A 20041-nucleotide genomic window follows, 5' to 3' on the forward strand; every position below is an offset into this window, starting at 1 on the left:
TCACGCAGCCTCCTTCTAGCCCGTAGCAACGTCCTCTCCTCCCTCCTCAATTGGGTCCCAAACTCACTCTCAAAAAAAGCTGAAATAGCTTTAATACTCTCCTCCACATCCTGCGACATACCCCAAACACGCGCCAAGAACGAATACTTAATTCCCCCCGACACATACCCACTATGTCCCCTCTCCAACAAATCCCGACATCGTTCCAACTCAGTCTCCAACCTCGCCATCCTAAACGTCTCCATTGCAGTACACAGTGTCTCGAATGCTGCGAGTGTATCGTGTATGTATGGACGTGTGCCAAGCACGATGGATTCGTCGATTATGCCGCCCGCTGTGCGGAGACATTTAGATAGGGTTGCTATATGTGAGTCGAGGTTGAAGGTGCGTGTCTTCATTATGGATTTCGAGAGGGCTGAGCCGAACTCGTCGAGCTGGACTACAGACCATGAGCTGTCTGATTTGTCGAATGTGGAGGCGCCACGGGCGCGCCGTATTAGGTTGGCGTAGTGTTCGTGGTATAGTTGCATGATGCATCCAAATAGGAAGCTAGTTGAGAAACGGGATTTAGTGATAAAACGCAATGGCGAAAAAATCGCATGACTTATGACTTCAATTGGACTCACCGTATCAGTTGCACAATACGCTGCCTTGGCATCGACGGCACCATATCTGGTCTGACCAGTTTAATCTGACTCATAGCATCAACCAAATCAGGATCCGATTCTAGCATTTTCGAAATGTTTGTGATTATCGGGTTTACACGAGACACCAGTCTCTCCAATTTCACAACTGGCGGTGATGTATCGTCAATTACTACAAGTGGTCTATCTAATGATCGACTGGCCTTCTTGGCAGGAGACTCCGTTGATTTGACACTATGTAACTCTGTCGTAGATGGCCGTACTTTTCTGCCTGGGAGTAGGCGTTGCCATGTAGATGTTTTCGTGTGGTCTACTTCGATTTCCGTGGGAAGGGACAGCATCCCGCCTGGTTTACGTGATGCGTCTGTTGGTGAGCCAACGACTACGGTGACAGGGTCGGTCAATAGTATAGAGCTGGGTTTAGAAGCTACAGATTGCGTGCCAAAATTATCTTGAGTTGGCGATGATGGCCTTCCGCCACTGCTAGCAGCACTAAATTGGCTGTTTCTATTATTGTTGTTACTGTTATGCGGAATTGCACTGGTTCCGGCGGTATTGCCATCAGTATCACTCAGCCTCTCTTCAAACACAATGTCGATTAAAGTGGCCAATTCGGTCAAGAGGGTTGCTGTCTTGTGCAAAAACTCTTGACGAGGGCGTGGTGGAAAGACGAGTAGACGGCCCAGGAAGGCTAGCACGATACCACCAACTATAGCACATGCTCGAGCGGTTGCTATTATGAATACATTGGTTTGCACGTTCAAGAGGCGATCTCGGTATGCGCATAGCATCATGATGAGGAGGGTCAACATGTTCATCTATTCGGGTTTGTTCATTTGGTTAGTCCCTTGGGAGAATTCTCTGACGCCGGGGAAGCGGATCAAGTCTCAAACATGCAACGGTGAAGAAAAGGATGAAATCTCATGGACCACGTACCCTCATGTACTTTTCAACTTCTGGATAGCGAACAGACCAATATGCCCAGAGAAACAAGGCTACGAATATGAATACGCCCACAATGTATGGCTTGTACCAGCAATATAAACATGACACTGGGTCGCTCAACACGTCCAAATACAGGATTAGACACACCGCCTGGAGTGAAAGCAAACGTCAAGTCAGTACAAACGACCTGAATCTCATACATTCTATTATTGAGCGCCAGCCTTGAAACAAGGTCTCCGTCACTGTTATGATGTCGTTCTTTTTTTTTTGCTCAAACTTACCCCGGCAGTGAGTATTGCACCCACAATCATAGCAAACAGACTCTTGAAAGTCATTTTGCTTGGCGACTGGATAGCAAACAATGTCGAAATAGGCACCCAGTAAGGCTCCAAATATCTCCACCGATACGTTATAGGCACAGCCAAAGTCAAACCACACCCCAAGAAGAGCAAGAATGCCAATCTCATAGCATCGTGATCCCAAGGCAAGACATACGCGAAAACCCCATCAGTCCACTTCCATATATCACCAAAACAGTTGTTGATTCCACTAGCTAGTTTAGCTGCCCTGTGTTTTCGAAGGGGCAGGATTACGTCGATTGTGTCGTTAGGATCAAATGTTACGGTTGGTGTACGAGACTTAGAACGGTGGAGAGTTGTTGTTCGAGGAGGTCGAATGAATGTTATTGTCGCTGGTTCCGGTTCTGATTCTTCTAGCGTAACAGTCGGGTTGCTCGCTCCAACTCCTTGTTCGGTGATCTAATTGTGGAAGAGTTAGTTTGGTTGTTCATCATTTCTGAAACAACGTATAGATCCACCTCTGCTTCATCTGGTTGTTCGGGAGTGAGAGTCGGTTCTGCTCTGAGCATTCTGTATTCCTCTTCAGATGAAAGACCCATCGCTACCTCTATTTCTTATAATGCGATTCATGTTAGATTTGTGTTCCAAGGCGTTTACATCGTGGAAGCAACCAGTAACAGTCCAATATTGCCAAATACAGCTAGATCAAAACCGTTCAATCAACCAACCTGGTGCAATGACATGTAATCTTCGTAATAACGCTAGGTGGCTGGCAGATCCATGGACGTGTCCGTCTATGAGCGTTTCCGGTGGGCTCGGGTGATCATTGGAACTAGCAGATCCATGCACACCGTCTGTGAGCGTTTCCGGTGGACTCTGGTGGTCATTTGAGTCTACTGCTTGAATGTTTCCGCCCTGCTGCGACATTGTTGAGTGGAGACGAGAGAGGCTCGGCCAGCTTTAACGACGTGGGGTACAGCCTTGTAAAATCTGGCCACTATGTAGTCTTGATCAAGGTCGTCGTAGTCAGGATTTTTTTGTTCTGTCCTCGACGGTCTTCTTTTCAACTTGGGTGAGCAAGGCAAAGAGAGAAGTTTCGGTCAGCGGAGGGGCGACTTGTCTTGCATGGAGATCGGCCTTCTACTCCGAACGAAGCTGGCCCTTACGTTTTGAAAACTTTTTGTAAAGCAATCTAAAATGAATGGAAGCATTTAAAGCCAATAGAACAATCAGCAGGGGGCTCAAACGATCACCAGCTTGAATCTATTGTTATATTGGATTTCTGCGTGATTTAGATTGGTAGCTTGCATTACTAGGGCTGAAGAGACCTACATAGCTGGCAACACGCAACACCAACAGACATGAATTTAAACTGAACAAGACGTGGCTGGTGCAGAAGTAAGTATTTGCTGCTAGCCGCAAGTAGGGATCTGTCATCATACGAGGAAAATCATCAAATTCGGCTTCTCGAAGCGATTAAGTTTTGAGTGCACGGATGAGAGCAAGGGTCTCGCAGTTCGCAACTTGAGAAGGTTGAATTTCTAGCAGTTTTCCGTAGTGATCGCTTTACCACCAATAAATCAAAGCGATCTAATGCTATCATATGAAGTGTGTTCTCCTACGGTCTTTGTTCCAAAGTCCATCATGAAACCTACCCATCGATCTCGACTTGGATACTCACTCTTGATGACGTGGAGTATAACGCGTAAAAATATTAGTTTACTGGCCACACATTTAACAAAGGCCTTACGCTCTTGAGCTGACGCCAATAGCAGAACTCAAAACCTTTTTTTTTTGCTACACTTTTCATTGAAACTCAAACCGTTCATTGGGCCGCCGACATTGGCAATAGAGTAATGAATCATACAACGAGCTTCACTCAAGCTCTATTAACGACTTCAACGTCAGATTTATCCCCTCTCGTGCCAAGACGAACTTCAACAGAATCGTCGAAAACACACCAGGCTGATAATAATGGAGACTTGTCTGGCCGTTCACAATTACCTCTGGAACAGCAACAAAAGCTACTAGATGTCATAGATCCTTCTCACTCAAGCTATCACGCTGCAATCGAACAATCATCAACATCTTCAGATATAGAATCTTTCCCAACTTCCGCCCAACAAGATCCATTATTTCTACGCAAGTCATTAAAGTCTGCTGCTGAGCTTGCTCAATTGAGAAAGACGGGGCCAAATGGTAGAAAACTATCGGCATTCTATGAAGCTCAAAACGAGCTTATTGAAGAACTCTTATCTCCCGTTGAAGACAAGAGTGATGCTGCTGTGGCTGCTGAGGAAGAGCGGTTATTGAAGGTATTAAGACAGAGTAAAGTGTCTGCATTCGAGGACACATCTCAAAGTTTTTTTTTTTTCGTCTAGCTCAAAATCGCAGTATATGGTTCACTAGGCGCAAACGTCTTCTTGTTTTGCTTACAACTTGCCGCTGCAATCCTATCCGGATCGCTCGCTCTATTCGCCACCATGGCTGATGCATTCATGGATCTGGCCAGCTCTATAGTCTTGGTATATGCAGGTCATGCTGCTGCAGGTTCAAACGAAATGAAATACCCGACTGGAAAGGCAAAGTTTGAGACTGCTGGCATCATTGTATTCTCATCCCTTATGGCTACTGTATCTGTTCAACTGATTGTGAGTGGCTTTTGTGTGTCGTTGCTATCGACGTGAGTTTCGATTACATCTCAACGCTGTTCACGATTAGGTCGAGAGTTGTAGAGCGCTTGCTTCTAATGAACATTCAGTTGATTTGAATTACCTGGCCATCGGTTGTGTTTGTATCGCCATTGGTACGTTCCACGTGTTTTACTACACCCTTTTTTTGCCACCAATCTCAAGCCCAACTTTTAATAGGAGTCAAATTCGTGTTATACCTGTATTGCCAAGCACTATCAAGCTATCCTTCCGCCAAGATCCTTGCTCAAGATCATCGGAATGACTTGGGTGTCAATTCCTTGGGTATCCTTATGGTCGTATTGGGTAGTAGGTTTGCTGCATGGCTTGATCCAGTTGGAGCCATTATCATTGCATTGATCATTCTTCGATCGTGGGTCAATACTGCTTATGGTATGTAACGTCCATTCATAACCTCGACGTGGGTGGTTTTTTTACGTACCACATCGCGGACTGACATTTTTAATGAAAACAGAGCACATACAGATGATTGTTGGAACGACAGCTTCTCCAGCCTTCCTCCAACGTCTTACATATCTCGCATTAACTCATGATCCAAGGGTCCAACAAGTCGACACATGTAGGGCTTATAATGCTGGCAGTGACTTCTGGGTCGAAGTCGACATTGTGCTTCCACCAGATATGGTATTGGCCGAAGCACATGACATAGGAGAAGCACTGCAAATGAAGTTGGAGCAGTTGCCAAATGTAGAACGTGCGTTTGTCCATTTGGATTTCGAGACCGAGCACAAACCAGAGCATCGTAAATCCAAGTAATAGTAGTAGCAGTAGTATAGTAGTAGCAGTGTCATCGCAGTGGTGTTATGTAAATTCGTATCTATATAGTTATAGGGAAGAAATAGAGTTCGTCCTCAGAAACGCAGAGAGGTATGCGCGAGTAATATGATTTGATCCATACAGTAGCCTTCCACGTGCTGTACGGTGCATCCATTCACTATTGCCTTGGAAACCCCTTAATCCACCTTCAATCACGAACGCCTTCCAAATCAAAATCATTGTTGCATTCAAACACCAAGTGAAATAACCGGAAAACTAGGAACAAAATGCACGACTTCTTACATTCACCTATCCCCGTCCGTTTGCCGGGAGCAAAAATATCACCTCCTTTGCCACGGCTGCCCGATTCACCAGAAATTCAACGTGAAGCTGCCGATTATTTTGAACGTAAACAAATTACTGCCATTCTAGAGGTACACGAAAATCCATCGAAATTGGATAATTTAATATTATATACATGCACTTGTACGCACGTGTTTCTAACACGTTTTACTACTACTAGGCAATCACGACAGGTCTCTCATTCGCAAAACCAGAAGACCCAATCACATTCATCCAAGAATGCTGTACCCAACTACGCAGCCTCCAACACGAAAAGAAAACTTTACATTGGGATTCGTTCGTACCCGGGGGGTCAGTTGCATTACCAGGAATTCGAGGTGGCAAGAAATATATTCGTAAAGTCAAGAAACCGTCTGCATGGGTTGAGAAACCGATTAGCATTATTAACTCGTCGATTCTTGTTGATGAGAGTGTTGTGTTGGAGATTCGCGGACGGGCCTCGCATGATGTTAGTGCTGCTGTGCTTCCACCTATTGGAGTTAAAGCTGTTGAGGTTAAGGAGGAGGTTAAAGAGGAGGCTACTGTGGAATCCAAGGAGGCTGTGATTAAGCCTGTGCCTACCGGCAGAGCGTGGCAGAATATTGTCTTTGTACTGGGTAAGTTTCTGGTCTTTTTGTCAACCTTTGGTTGATATGCAACATATAATTGTTGATATTACCCATCTAAAATCCCTTCTTTTTCAATGAACAGGTGGTCCAGGAAGTGGTAGGAGACATCATTATAACATGCCAAAAAAGCACAAAAAGACTCATAACCCACTGCTCTTAAAATAGGCAAAGGAACTCAATGCGATCGACTAGTAGCTGAATTCAAATATGTACACCTGTCATCTGGTGATTTGCTTAGAGCTGAAGTAGCTAGTGGATCACAGTTGGGACAACAACTGGACTCGATTATGAAGGAGGGGAAATTGGTTCCACTTGTAAGTGAACTGCGATCTTCTTTGGTTAGGTTTTTTTTTTGCTCAACCCCAAGCATTTAGGATATCACTCTACGATTGATTCGTGAGGCCATGGAACGTGCTGATCCTAACGCACCTGGATTCCTACTGTAAGCGTCATTGAAATCACTATGTGTTGAAACTATGGGCTAATTCTTCTCAATTTTTCGCTGTTACAGTGACGGATTCCCACGAGAACTAGACCAAGCTTATGCATTCGAGCAACAAATCGCTAAATGCAAACTCGCTCTAGTCTTTGAATGCCCCGAAGAAGTTCTCATTCAACGTCTACTGAAAAGAGGTGAAACATCGGGTCGTGCCGATGATAATATCGAAACCATCAAGAAACGCTTCCAAACCTTCCAAGATGCCTCCCGTCCAGCAATCGAATACTTCCAGAAGGAAAATCGATGTGTCAAGATTTCGTCTGATGTGACTCCCGACCAAGTATATGAGAAGGCTAGAGAATGTTTTATTGAAAAGCCCAAACCAAGAGGACGAGCATGGAATAATATTGTGTTTGTGCTGGGTGGTCCAGGCAGTGGTAAAGGAACTCAATGTGATCGATTGGTCGAGGAGTTCAAGTATGTACATCTGTCTTCGGGTGACTTGCTGAGGGCTGAAGTTGCTAGTGGAAGTGAGTTGGGACAGCAATTGGATGCTATTATGAAGGAGGGCAAGCTAGTTCCACTTGTAAGGAGTATTCAGACTTCCCGTAGCTTCTGTTTTGGTTCTCACTCACAATGATTTAGGATGTTACTCTACGACTGATTCGTGAAGCCATGGAACGCGCTGATCCCAATGCACCTGGATTCTTACTGTAAGCATCGTTGGCATCGCTATGTGTTGAATTCATTGTCTGATTCAAGTCAATGTTTTCGCTGTTACAGTGACGGATTCCCGCGAGAACTAGAACAAGCATATGCATTCGAACAACAAATCGCCAAATGCAAACTCGCTCTAGTCTTTGAATGCCCCGAAGAAGTCCTCGTTCAACGTCTACTCAAACGGGGTGAAACATCAGGACGTGCCGACGACAATATCGAAACCATCAAGAAGCGCTTCCAAACCTTCCAAGATGCCTCACGCCCAGCAATTGAATACTTCCAGAACGAAAACCGATGTGTCAAGATTTCGTCTGATGTAACTCCAGACCAAGTATACGAAAAGGCTAGAGAATGTTTTGTTGAGAAACCGAGAGGCCGCGCATGGAAGAACATTGTGTTTGTTTTGGGTGGTCCAGGAAGTGGTAAAGGAACTCAATGTGATCGATTGGTTGAAGAGTTCAAGTATGTTCATCTGTCGTCCGGTGACTTGTTGAGAGCTGAAGTTGCTAGTGGAAGTGAGTTGGGACAGCAGTTGGATGCTATTATGAAGGAGGGGAAGTTGGTTCCACTTGTAAGCGAATACGAAGCCATCATATTTTCTCTTTGTTTTATTGGATCCTTTGATCTTAATCACATGTTTTGCTTTAGGATGTTACACTACGATTGATTCGTGAAGCCATGGAACGTGCTGATCCTAATGCACCTGGATTCCTCCTGTAAGCATTGCTACGTAACGACGTTATGGTCAAGATTTGAATAGTGGAACGCTGACTGTGTTTTTTGGGCAATCGCAGTGATGGATTCCCACGAGAACTAGAACAGGCCTATGCCTTCGAGCAACAAATCGCCAAATGCAAACTCGCTCTAGTCTTTGAATGCCCCGAAGAAGTCCTCGTTGAACGTCTACTTAAACGAGGTGAAACATCAGGACGTGCCGACGACAATATCGAAACCATCAAGAAGCGCTTCCAAACCTTCCAAGATGCCTCCCGCCCAGCAATCGAATACTTCCAAAAGGAAAACCGATGTGTTAAGATCTCATCTGATGTTACTCCCGACCAAGTATACGAGAAGGCTCGGGAATGCTTTGTTGAAAAGTCAAGAGGCAAGGCTTGGGATAATATTGTGTTTGTTCTGGGTGGTCCTGGAAGTGGTAAAGGAACTCAGTGCGATCGACTTGTGGAAGAATTCAAGTATAATCACATCGCTGCGGGTGATTTGCTGAGAGCTGAAGTTGCTAAGGGAACTGAGCTTGGTCAGCAGTTGGATGCTATTATGAAGGAGGGCAAATTGGTTCCACAGGTAGGTGACATTGAGAACTGATTTTGAAGTTGTTCCTGCTCCTCCGCATGTTGATGTTTGCTTTCTATTTGTTCTATCCTAACAAGCATTCCCTACACCCCTATAGGAAATCACACTCCAACTCCTCCGTCTCGCAATGGAGCAAGCACCAGCTGATGCACCAGGGTTCCTTATCGATGGATTTCCAAGACAATTAGACCAAGCCCACGCATTTGAAGACCAAATCGCCAAATGCAAATTCGTGCTATGCTTTGAATGCCCTGAAGACGTCCTGGTTCAACGTCTACTGAAACGAGGAGAAACATCGGGACGTGCCGATGATAATATTGATACCATCAAGAAACGCTTCAAGACCTTCCAGGATGCTAGTAAACCTGCTATTGAGTTCTTTGAAAAGGAGAACAGATGTGTTATGATTTCATCTGATTCTAGTGTCGACGACGTGTATGAGAAGGCTCGTCAGCGATTCTTGTAGGAGAGGAGAGGTTGTAAACACTATTGTAAACATTTATTGACGTGATATAAAGCGTCAAAGTCTATTTAAATTATCAATTGTTTGTTAAACGAGAATGAAATCAGAGCGAAGGCAGTCAAACGATTGTGTTTCCAAGCTTCAAACCATAAGCCCAAGGAACCCCATAAACAGACAGACATGAGCGCATGGAGCAATTGCAAGTCTCCCTGGATACGGTTGGTTCATTTGAAAGAAGCGTACGGCTCTGTTTCTGTGAACCTTGTTTTCCAATCTTTCTTGTGCGTTTCAAAAACTGAAAACCTCGTGTTCGGACTGGTCCAAGCTCTTCATGTGCACAAGCCTCCAGTCTCCGCGCCCGTCCGCTCTCCGTGCAATAATTGTGGCCGTACCAACACACTTAGGTGCAATTATTGCGTAACTCGGTGCAGTAATGTGGCATGCCAACAAAAATGCTGCTATTATTGTGGTTACTAAACAGGCACACGAAGGCGTAAAGTAGCAAAAGTAGATTCCTAGTATAGTTGTAAGTTCAATGAGTAAATGCAAAACATCTAGTAACAAATATGCAAACCTCAAGTATATACCTGTATGCAAAACATCCAATATATTATAGCTCTGAAAGAATATTAACAAGTGCATTTTTGTCTTGGCGTACTTTACACAACAAAGTTGATGACTTTACCACCGCTAGCAACCACCACCCTTTTGACCTGCTGAGTAGGTTGAACCCATTTCTTGAATATCTCACTATCCCTTGCAGCAGCTTCCACAGCACCAGAGTTTTGAAGCAGTCCAGTGGAGATATTCATTATGCCTCGAGTCTTGCCATTGACCTAGCACGAAAGAAATTCAGAGTTGCCTTTCATTTTTCGTCAGTCTGAATCATCGAAATCTGAGACCCACCATTATGACAACATCAATAAGCTCAACTGCTTCCGATTCGGCAACTTGCATCACTTCAGGCCAATTAATTTCAGATATGCCCAATATCTGTTTCATTTCAGATCCAATACATGGTGCAAAAGGAGTCATCAGCCCGACTAGTGTGCGTATAGCAGCGTCAAATGCAGATGATGATTTCATGCCTTGCAGTTCGTGGGTAAATTTGATTAAGTTTGATATAGCAGTATGGAAGTGATATGTTTCCTTTAAACATGTGGTGACCTAACACATCGATGGCAAGCGGTAAGCACAAAAATACTCAAGATACTGATGGTATTACAGCAATGTGCAATTTACCTCTTTGATGACTTGGTTTGTCAATAGTTGTAAAGCTCGACCTTCTACCGTCTGATCACCCTGCTTTTCACTTTCAATTTGTTCATTTACAAGCGACCATACACGAACAAGCCATCTGGACATGCCTAAAACACCATTTTCCTCCCATAATAGTTCGTCAAATGGTGCAGCACGATAAAGGATATGTAGACGTGCTGCGTCAGATCCGTATTCTTTAATTATATCCTTTAGTGGCCAAACGTTAGAAGTTGTATTGTGTGGAGCGAAAAAAACGATCCTACGGATTTCGACTTCAAATGGAGATCATACCTCAGGATCAACACCATTGTGTTTAGACTTGGACATTTTTTCAAACGTAATCACGGGTTCTGCTCCAGTCGATTTTACTCGTACATTGGCAGCATCTAGTGTATGAAACGTCTCCTAAGTATCGCCAAGGATTTAGAATTAGTGAAGACTGTACCTGAAAAATCTAGCTCTTCTATTTTGAAATATCTGCCAGTCTCACGACATCGATATGTCTTGTTTTGGACCATACCCTTTGGGTTGAAAAATTCGAGTCAACTATGATGCAATAAAAAACAGCGACCGGGTTTTTGAATACCTGAACAAGAAGTTTCGTAAATGGCTCACCCTTAGCCATAGAATCGCCCAACATGCCTTGATCACGGAGAAACTTGGCCATGAATCTGGCATAAAGCAGATGCATTGTAGAATGCTCAACTCCACCCATATATAAATCAACTGGCAGGTTTTGGGATGCGAGAGATGTATCACATGCTCTATTGGCGTATTTTTAGACCTCAGTTTGTGCATATTTTGTGACGCACTTTTATTTCACTCACGTCTCAGAATTGTTGGGATCACAATATCGAAGCCAATACCACGATGAGTCGACAAATGTATCCATTGTGTCTGTTTCTCGTCGTGCAGGTTTCTTGCACCTGATGAAAGGTCGTACATCAGTTTTTTGGTTGCTCTGTGCATTCGACTAGTTTTACGTCATACTTTGGACACTTGCAATTCGACCACTCATGCGCCAATGGAGAGACACCTCGTTCAACATCATGCAAATCAGCAGGCAGCACCAGTGGAAGATTCGATTCGTTTAGAGGAACGACCTGCAAAAAAAGCCATTTACGACACTTGGATGGTCGATATCAAAAGCACAGAACTTACACCACACGAATCACAATGTACAAGCGGCATTGGTGTGCCCCAGTAACGCTGACGAGATACCAACCAGTCTCGCAATTGATACTACAGCAGCAAGCAAATGAGTAAGTAAAAAACCACACTCACTGATGTCAAATTCAAACCCAAAGCTTACACGAACTGCGACTCTACCTAGCCCACTTGCACTCAATTGATGTTCAACACTCTTCGTATCTAGCTGATCGTCAAGCGGCATGATACGATGCACTCTAGCGAACTTAGCATCAGCTGCTTCATGTGTTGGTGTTCCAATAACTGACTCCGCTGCATGGTTTGCCATGAGTGCCTCGGATACAAATATAGGAATTGGTTTGCCCGTTATTGGGTGCACTCCAAAGAGTCCAGTAAAGCAACCTAAATCATCGTCAACTGATTCAATTTTCGGTGCAGACTCTCTGGATTCACAAGACATGAAAACGTACCGTGAGAGGCTGATGGGCTATGCGGTATTTTTACCTTTATCGTTTTGGTATATTCCAACACTTGGGGCGCATTAGCTTTTGGTAGGTACCTAAAAAATCGAGGTTGAGATGCAGGAACTCAGAAAAAAATCGAAACAAGTATGTCAACATACCAATCGGAAAGGAACAAATGATCTGGTGATATAGCAAGATAATCAACGTCCATCAGTCTACTGATGTCTGGGCAAAAGACCGTCAAGTTTGGTGAAGGGGCCGGAGCTGGAGCCTACGAGAGACACGAGGACACTCAGTTCAAAAAAGGACGGGAAGGCAACGAGAAAACCTCCTCTTGCTTACAGAAGACACCCAAACTCGAAAGTCAACCTCCCATCCTTGACTCTTGCCAATCCAAGCTCTTTGTCGCTGCTTGACGTGGTTTGGCCAGTCAAGTGCATCGAGATCTGCCAATAGCTCCTACGCAGTAATATGAGCATTTCGGGTCCAGAAATCCTCGATTCAGTTTTTTTTTGCATACTTCAGCATAGTGGGTAGTTCGAAAAAACCATTGCCGAAGTTTCCTACGCTCTACAAGAGCACCTGAGCGATCTGCACGTCCTCTATCATCCACCTAGGCTAAAAAGTGTTAGTTTACGAGAAAAAAGGCTCAATGCTTGAAAACCAGACCTGTTCATTAGCCAACACAGTTTTATCAACAGGATCCCAATTCACCCATGCGTCAGCACGATAAGCTAATCCAGCTTTAAACATTTTAAGAAATATACTCTGCGTCCATCGATAATATGATGGATCTATGGTCGAAATCTCCTACGATCCAACGACTGTTAGATGGTTTATTTTCTGCACATATCAACGTGACAGAGACTTACGCGACTCCAATCAAAACTAGTGCCCATATCCTTCAACTGTATCTTCATATGCTCTATATTCTCTCGTGTCCAAGCAGCAGGATGTATCTTTCGATCGAAAGCTGCGTTTTCAGCAGGTAATCCAAACGCGTCCCAGCCCATGGGATGCAGCACCTAATCAAAATAAGATGGCATCAGTTCTTTGCAGAGTTTGAAAGCAATTCGTCACTCTGCTTTTCTGATTTGCGTACATTGTGTCCCAAAGCACGTCGAAAACGAGCAATTGTGTCTGCGATCGAGTAAATCCTGAAATGTCCCATATGTAGTCGTCCAGATGGATAGGGAAACATGGCAAGCACGTAAGATTTGGATTTGACGCGTGTATCTGATGTGATGTCTTGGGCAGCTGATTTCCAGGTTTTGATCCATTTTGCTTCAACTTTTTGGGCATCGTACTTGATGTGCTGCAGGCATCGAGCCGTGCATCTCATACTGATTCGAGCTGCAAAATGTGCAGGCTAGTGACCTTGTTACCCGTTTCACTGGTCTTGCAAGCCTTCTGTCCTGTGGTTGTCCTGTGATTTATGGCAGCAATGTCTGAGCAGAGCTTGGACGCAAGAGCCTTGAACTTTAAATAGCACATCTGCGCTAGATTTCGCGTCAAGTCTGCCAGCAATTTCTTGCGATCAGCTAGAACGCGTTAAACGCAACAGGCAACGAGTGGTTTTTGATTAAACACCTCCTTCCATCTCATTACATTCTGCATTCTACTCAATCTCTATATTGACATCACAACTTTCACAGCTTGACACCACGTTGAGTCAAGTACTTGACTACTTCAATTCCAACAGTGTCGAAGTCTTGAAGGTCAACATACACCTGCCCACTGCAGCGCAACCACCACTGTCCAGCATGTGGAAAAGGAACCGCAAACATGTTACGATCCAGCAAATAGTCCCCTAGCTTACTATAAACTTCGTCACTAGCTGGTGGCAGTCTGAGTGTTACCATGTTGGCGAATGAGCTCTCATCACCCAAGACCTCTGTTCCGAGCATCTTGGCTACTAGGGCGCCACCTTTCACGGCTAAAGCGTGTATGTGCTTTTGAATGGCAGGCAGTCCTCCTAATGACTCTATGTAGTCAAGTGCAGCGGGAAGGCACATAAAGGGGACAAAATCGTCCGTTCTAGTAATCGGCGTCAAGGTGTCAGTAATAAAATGCTCATGTTGTCACTCTCAACAGAGATACTTGCCCAACCCAATCAAATCTGGAGTGCAGAGTGCTTGTAGTCTCATAGAACGTGTATGCGAAGGTTGGAGGGAAGATGAACTCTTGTCGATCTTTGCGAACAAACAAGAAGGCAGTTCCCTTTGGCATATATAGCCATTTGTGCATCTAATCGTTAGCGGTTGCAAGTTAGCAAGGTTTCGTTCCAACATCACCATCATGACTTACGTTGCTCGTGTAATAGTCAGCACCCAGCTCCTTCAAGTCGATGTTCACCTGGCCAATTGCATGAGCAGCATCCACAAGAACCTGCACGCCTTCAGCGTGGAGAGCATCAATAATTCGCTTGACAGGTATAATTTGACCTGGAACAGAGCTGGCCAAAGAAAGGTTGAAGAAACATTAGCGCAATGCTTTTTCTCACGTTAGCTCCACTGCATTCAGCGTGAAGTTATGAGGAATCCTACCTGATATGGTCAATGACAGCAACCTTGACTTTTATACCCTTGGTTCGAGAGGCTCTCACTTTGCCAACCACCTGGGCCACATATTGATCATCACTTAATGGATATTGAATATCCACGATAACAGCATGTGGAACATGCTTTTGTTCCACTAGATGTTTTGACACTTCTGCGACCATTTTATAGGCAGTTGAAGCATGCAAGACAGCTTCATTTGGAGCAAACTTGAGAGACTTGAGGACCGAGTTCACGCCAGTACTTGCGTTTGCGACGAACACGAGGTCTTCCTCCTACAGTAGAGGTCCAAATGGTGTAAGACTCGTGCCAATTATTGGCTGAACCAAGAGTTCACAAGTCAAAAGTGTAACTGCTTAACACTTACATCAGCTCCAACGATATTGCTCAGCAATTTCCGACAATGGTTCATCTCTTCGATGACCTTCCTTCGAAAGAACTTGTCGGGATTCCTGAGCAACAAGAAGTAATGTCAAGCTTCCACTTTCATGTCAACGATCAACCACATCAATACCCTTCGCATTCACGTTCAAGCGCGAAAAGCCTTTCCAACACGACCTTAGGGACGCTGCCGAAGCTGCCATGGTTCAATGGCACATATTGGTGGTCCAAAAGAAACTGCGACCTGATTGTTTTTGCATCCATGTTTCTATTAACGAACAAGAGGAGATTAGATTGAAGTACTACCGATCTCGCAACCTCTCCATTTCGATGCATACCTGTGCTGCGAATGCAAGTCTATTTAAACAAGTTTAGCTTTGAAGGCGACAAAATGTCAATTCTGTCACGAAAAATTGTGAGCAATAAGAAACGCGTTGGCGCAGTTTGAAACAGAATGACTGCTGACTGCTTCTATAATACACGTAATAAAAGAGTAGACAAAGTATCAAGCATCAGTCTCAGAAGTCAGCGGCTGACTTCTCAGATTGATAAACGCGACTTTGACGCGAAAGCCCTAGGCTTGCACGTTTTTGGAGCTCTAAAAGTATTAGAATGTGTAAAGTATTGTGGTATAAATTCGCCACGATGGCCGTCTATTGTACACTCCAACGACGGGGTTCACTCTGCAGCTCCATACTCCATATTATAGCGATCGTGATCACCCCACAAAGCGATCAGAGGCGTATATTCGCCAGCGTTTACTTTGTCGAAGGAAACACATCCATTCCCACAATAATATGTCTTTCAACTCTCCAACTCCTCCTTCCTCTGCTCCACATGCTTGCCTGCTCTTGGATTCTTGTAGATCTGCTGATTGTTTTCACCAACCTGCTCGACCAAAAAGGCCATGTCAAAGCGAGCCAGTACTAGTATTTCAGAGGCTGAACAAGATCTGTCCTAAGATCTCTTACTTCGTATATTCAAATAGTGAGTGAGCTGAGCAAGATCAAACACACATTTTGGAACATTTACTGGCAACCACTCTGTGATGTAGTCTGGACGTCAGATCTCTAGCAAAAGTTGAAGCTTGCAATAAGAAATTCCGCAGTCTTATTGTCGAACAAAAGCTATATGATCTCGTTGGTCCACTACTCATCACAGACTCCCAAAACCTTGGATTGTCTCGTAAACGTGTCTTCTCTCTACTACTGAGATCTACGTGCATGAATTGTCACGGCCCGAATGCAAGAGTATGCTGGTCACTTGGTCGTCGCATTTGCAAGACTTGCTTTGATGCAATGTAAGTACATCCTTGGTTTGAACTTGTCTGCCTACTATGTCTCATATAATGTCTAAATAGTTGCCAGGATGAGCCATCTATCGCGAAACAAGGCGCTTCATATATAAAGGCACTTGAAGGCCTCATCCCTCACCACAACCCATACGAAACCAGAAGAGCAGCTCGATGGTTTCTCGTATCTGAAGTCGAAATACGGATTATAGCAGCTCAACAACCACAACAGCAACACTCGACTACAAGTGTACAAGTGTATTGGACCGTGACAGACGAAGAGATCCAACGTAGTGCTAATGCCACAGCCTATCGAGCCCGAGTCTTCGAACTCAACATGACACGCACAGTACGAATCACGGATTTGTATCGTGCCTTTCGAGTGGAATGCATTCGACGACATATGGTGCAACAATCGGCCAGTCTTCGTCCGAAGTGTTGCAATCGCACGAAGGAAGTCAAAATACTGCGTTCTGCAAGAAGATAAAGACGTACCAGTACCTGCTACATTGAACGGAGCTTGGTGTCAAAAATTTGAATCTATAGAAACCAAGTATGTTGACAAGATTCGACAACTACGAAAACATGTATAGAAAAGTCATGGTGTATCTGAAACGGCCGCATCAGTCATGATTTTCAGCTGTAAAATGCATCCGCAGATCATGAATCTCGAAGAAATCACAAGTCATATCGTTACAACTCATCATGGAAACTTGTGTTCTAAGAAACACAAGGGTCATGCAAACAATGTCGTTTATTATCTTGTTGTGGTAAACTTAGAAATTAGAGCGGGCGAGAATGAGTCCATGATCAAAGGCATTCTAGTATTCCAAAGTTTTCAATAGTGAAAACGAACCATCAGGCTGTTTCGTAGCCTTGAGGATATCAATAACATCGTGCACAAGACTGAATGTTCCATATATGTGAGGGAACTCGTTGCCAGCGTCTCCTTCCCATTTGACGGTAGGTTTTATGATCTCGTACGCCAACTAGTCGGTGTTCAAGGGTTAGCACCTTGGCGATAAATTCATTGGAATTGCCACATGCCTGCACAATCCAGAACTCTTCACAGTGAGAATAAAACCTCTTTGCAGTGTCAGTGACTTGTTTTGATGTCGACAAGTGGATGAACCCGTCCTTTTTGTCGTTTTCAGTTCCGGCATACCTAAAGGAAGACATTGTTAGTATGTGGATACGATGCATATGGAGCATGGAATCGTTACGGAGTTGATGGTGCACGAGCGAAAGCGAGATACTAGATCACAGTGGGTGGGTTAGCAGTTTGAGCTAGGAACGTCAAGTTTGACTGCAGGAACTTACTTCGCTCTTTTCTAGGATCTTGTATACGAATGTGGGGAGTGGGACTGGCTCGCTCATGATCGTAGATGTGGATACTGATGCACACTGTTGGAACGAGTGGTGTTGTGTTTTTGTCACGGATCGTCGCAAGTTTTATTTGACGAACGAAGCAGTTGGAAGGAGCACTCGGAGCGAGGCGTATACTATTTACAGGTACACATTCGACGCGATGCATACTGTTTCCCCTTGAAATCTAACATTGTTTTTAACATCGGCCGTTGTTTATATACTAGATTTGAAGGTAGCTCCACGACGGAAGCCGGTTGAAGTGAATAGAAACCCAAGCTCACTGTAAAGCTTCGAAAACATTACCCTTTTGAGAGTTTCAGCCATGGGAAACGAGCAGTCACGAAGTAGTGACCAAACATCACCAAGAAATTCAAGGAGAACACTAGTCACCATAACCCCTCCCACAGTTTCAGACACAAGGCCGCAACCTCCCGCAAATCAGTCTGCATCGTCGGTAGCTGTGTCTCGAAGAATGGCGCGTGGGCTTCCAACAACCACCGAACACGTATACATCAGTTCCAGTTGGGCAGACAAGTCGATCGCGACAGCCATTTCGGAGTATTTGAGTGGTAAAGGAATCAAAGTCTGGAAGAGTTCTGGCAAGAATCCCTTTGAGGATGCGAGGGCTGGAATCACGGGTGCATCGCATGTGATTTTGCTGTTGAGCAAGAATTTGGTAAAGTTTGTGTTGCAAGTTGGGAGATAACTTGATGCGGTTTATTCATGAAGTTTGTTTGTTTAGATCCGAGATACGGGTGGACGTGAAGCTGAGTACGCGTCTGCGCTGGGGAAACCGCTGATTCCTGTTAAACTGGACGACAAGATACCTGGACAGGTGTCTTTCATGCTTTCCGGACTCTTATGTACGGTAACTTGTCTAAAATCAGCGTATTCTGCTGTTTGATACTCACCTACATTGTCACCCTTAGATGTCGACTTGATCAATATATTCCCAGGCACAGAGCAATTCAAAGCTAAACTGGACCAGATATATCTTGCAATCAATCCAGCTAAACCAGAAACGACGAACAATATTGACATCTACGTCAGCTATGCATGGGTAGATCAAGCGATTGCCGTGGGCATCAACGATGCGTTAACGGCACGTGGATATTCCACGTTTATCGACGTTAAAGATCTGACACCTGGTGTGAATTGGGCTTCTGTATCCACCGAAGCGATAGAAAATGCGTCGGTGTTTTTGGCGATCATGAGTGATGAATATGAGGTAAACTGATCTGACTCGACCGACAAGGGAAACGCCAGCTAACGTTGTAACCCTTTAGACACGGGTGAACGTGATGCGAGATCTTGGTCTCGCTGTGGAGTTAAAGAAGCCGGTTGTGCCTATCAGTCTCGATGGTGCAACTTTGAAATCCTCGACACTGCTTGAAGGCGTTTCATGTAAGCTATAGTTTTAATAAGCATCTCGTGATGATGAGGCTAATGTATTCATAACGTAGATGTGAGCCTGGAAAAATCCACCTCTGGCACCCTCTTCACCACTGAAATCCAGAAACTGGTTTCAGTGATTGAATCCAAGTTAAACGTCGTCAATGCCGATCAGAATGTTGCTGACGAAGAAGAAGCAGAGACTGAGCAGGAAGATGATACATATGGCGAAGAGTCAAAGGCACAGGAAGAAGGTGAAGAGTCCAGACGACAGGGCATGATTCTACCACCACAACTCTCGGACAATGCACCATCCCACTCATCGCCGCCGCCACCACCACCGGCAGCCAGTAAGCCTCAGGCACCTCCGTCTCTCCAACCACAGGCAGCACCACCACCGCAATCAGCTGCACCACCGAGTTATGGAGCTCCATCACCTAAACCTCCAACACCGATATCAGCACCGATACCAGCACCGATACTAGCGCCACCGATATCAGAAGCTACATTTGGGCCACCTCCATTCAGAGCATCTGCTCCAGTTGCTGCTCCAGGTGCTGGTCCAAGACCCGCATTTTCTTCTCCAGCATATGCTTCTGCTGCACCATCACCGGCAGCGCCTACTGTAGCTGCGCCATCAGGCGGTCTTTCATCAACGACCAAGAAATCGAAAAAGAAACAACCGGCGTCGAAGAAACCCAAACCGCAACCTGTGCCATCTCCTGTTCTGGAAGAACCAGAGCGGGTAGTTAAAGCTGTCAAGAGATATCATTTCTTTATCTCGTATCGAAAGGTGAGAGGGTTTGATTAACATCTTCCGTCGTTCATGAGATCTAACGCTTTTTCTCTCGAAGTCTGCTTACATCAGAGAAGGAGGCATCTACACCGCAAACTCACAGTCCTTATCGTCGTTAAATGG

General features: G+C 44.7%; 3 protein-coding genes across 3 annotated transcripts; 2 read left to right on the forward strand and 1 right to left on the reverse strand.

Moving 5' to 3' along the window:
* Positions 1-3744: 3744 nt before the first annotated feature.
* Positions 3745-5355, forward strand: SmJEL517_g00166 (uncharacterized protein; the record flags this gene model as incomplete). The annotated part of the gene is made up of 5 exons (XM_031166096.1): positions 3745-4203; positions 4270-4539; positions 4610-4694; positions 4759-4971; positions 5054-5355. 5 exons carry the CDS (start codon positions 3745-3747, stop codon positions 5353-5355), a joined length of 1329 nt encoding a protein of 442 aa, XP_031027844.1.
* A 287-nt stretch (positions 5356-5642) lies between these two features.
* SmJEL517_g00167 (uncharacterized protein) lies at positions 5643-9262 on the forward strand (the record flags this gene model as incomplete). The annotated part of the gene is made up of 11 exons (XM_031166097.1): positions 5643-5789; positions 5879-6314; positions 6409-6423; positions 6492-6640; positions 6701-6768; positions 6838-7351; positions 7411-7478; positions 7549-8056; positions 8134-8201; positions 8280-8787; positions 8894-9262. The coding sequence occupies 11 exons, from the start codon at positions 5643-5645 to the stop codon at positions 9260-9262; spliced, it is 2850 nt and encodes a 949-aa protein (XP_031027845.1).
* A 656-nt stretch (positions 9263-9918) lies between these two features.
* On the reverse strand, positions 9919-13333 carry SMI168 (leucine---tRNA ligase; the record flags this gene model as incomplete). Its single annotated transcript, XM_031166098.1, has 17 exons — positions 9919-10095; positions 10166-10426; positions 10502-10726; positions 10811-10924; positions 11040-11065; positions 11135-11283; positions 11347-11445; positions 11510-11622; positions 11681-11761; positions 11832-12070; positions 12139-12227; positions 12291-12403; positions 12475-12591; positions 12653-12745; positions 12802-12942; positions 13005-13157; positions 13235-13333. The coding sequence occupies 17 exons, from the start codon at positions 13331-13333 to the stop codon at positions 9919-9921; spliced, it is 2289 nt and encodes a 762-aa protein (XP_031027846.1).
* Between the last annotated feature and the right edge of the window lie 6708 nt (positions 13334-20041).

Source organism: Synchytrium microbalum (genome assembly GCF_006535985.1).
Source record: "Synchytrium microbalum strain JEL517 chromosome Unknown SmJEL517_scf0001, whole genome shotgun sequence".
Lineage (NCBI taxonomy): Eukaryota > Fungi > Chytridiomycota > Chytridiomycetes > Synchytriales > Synchytriaceae > Synchytrium > Synchytrium microbalum.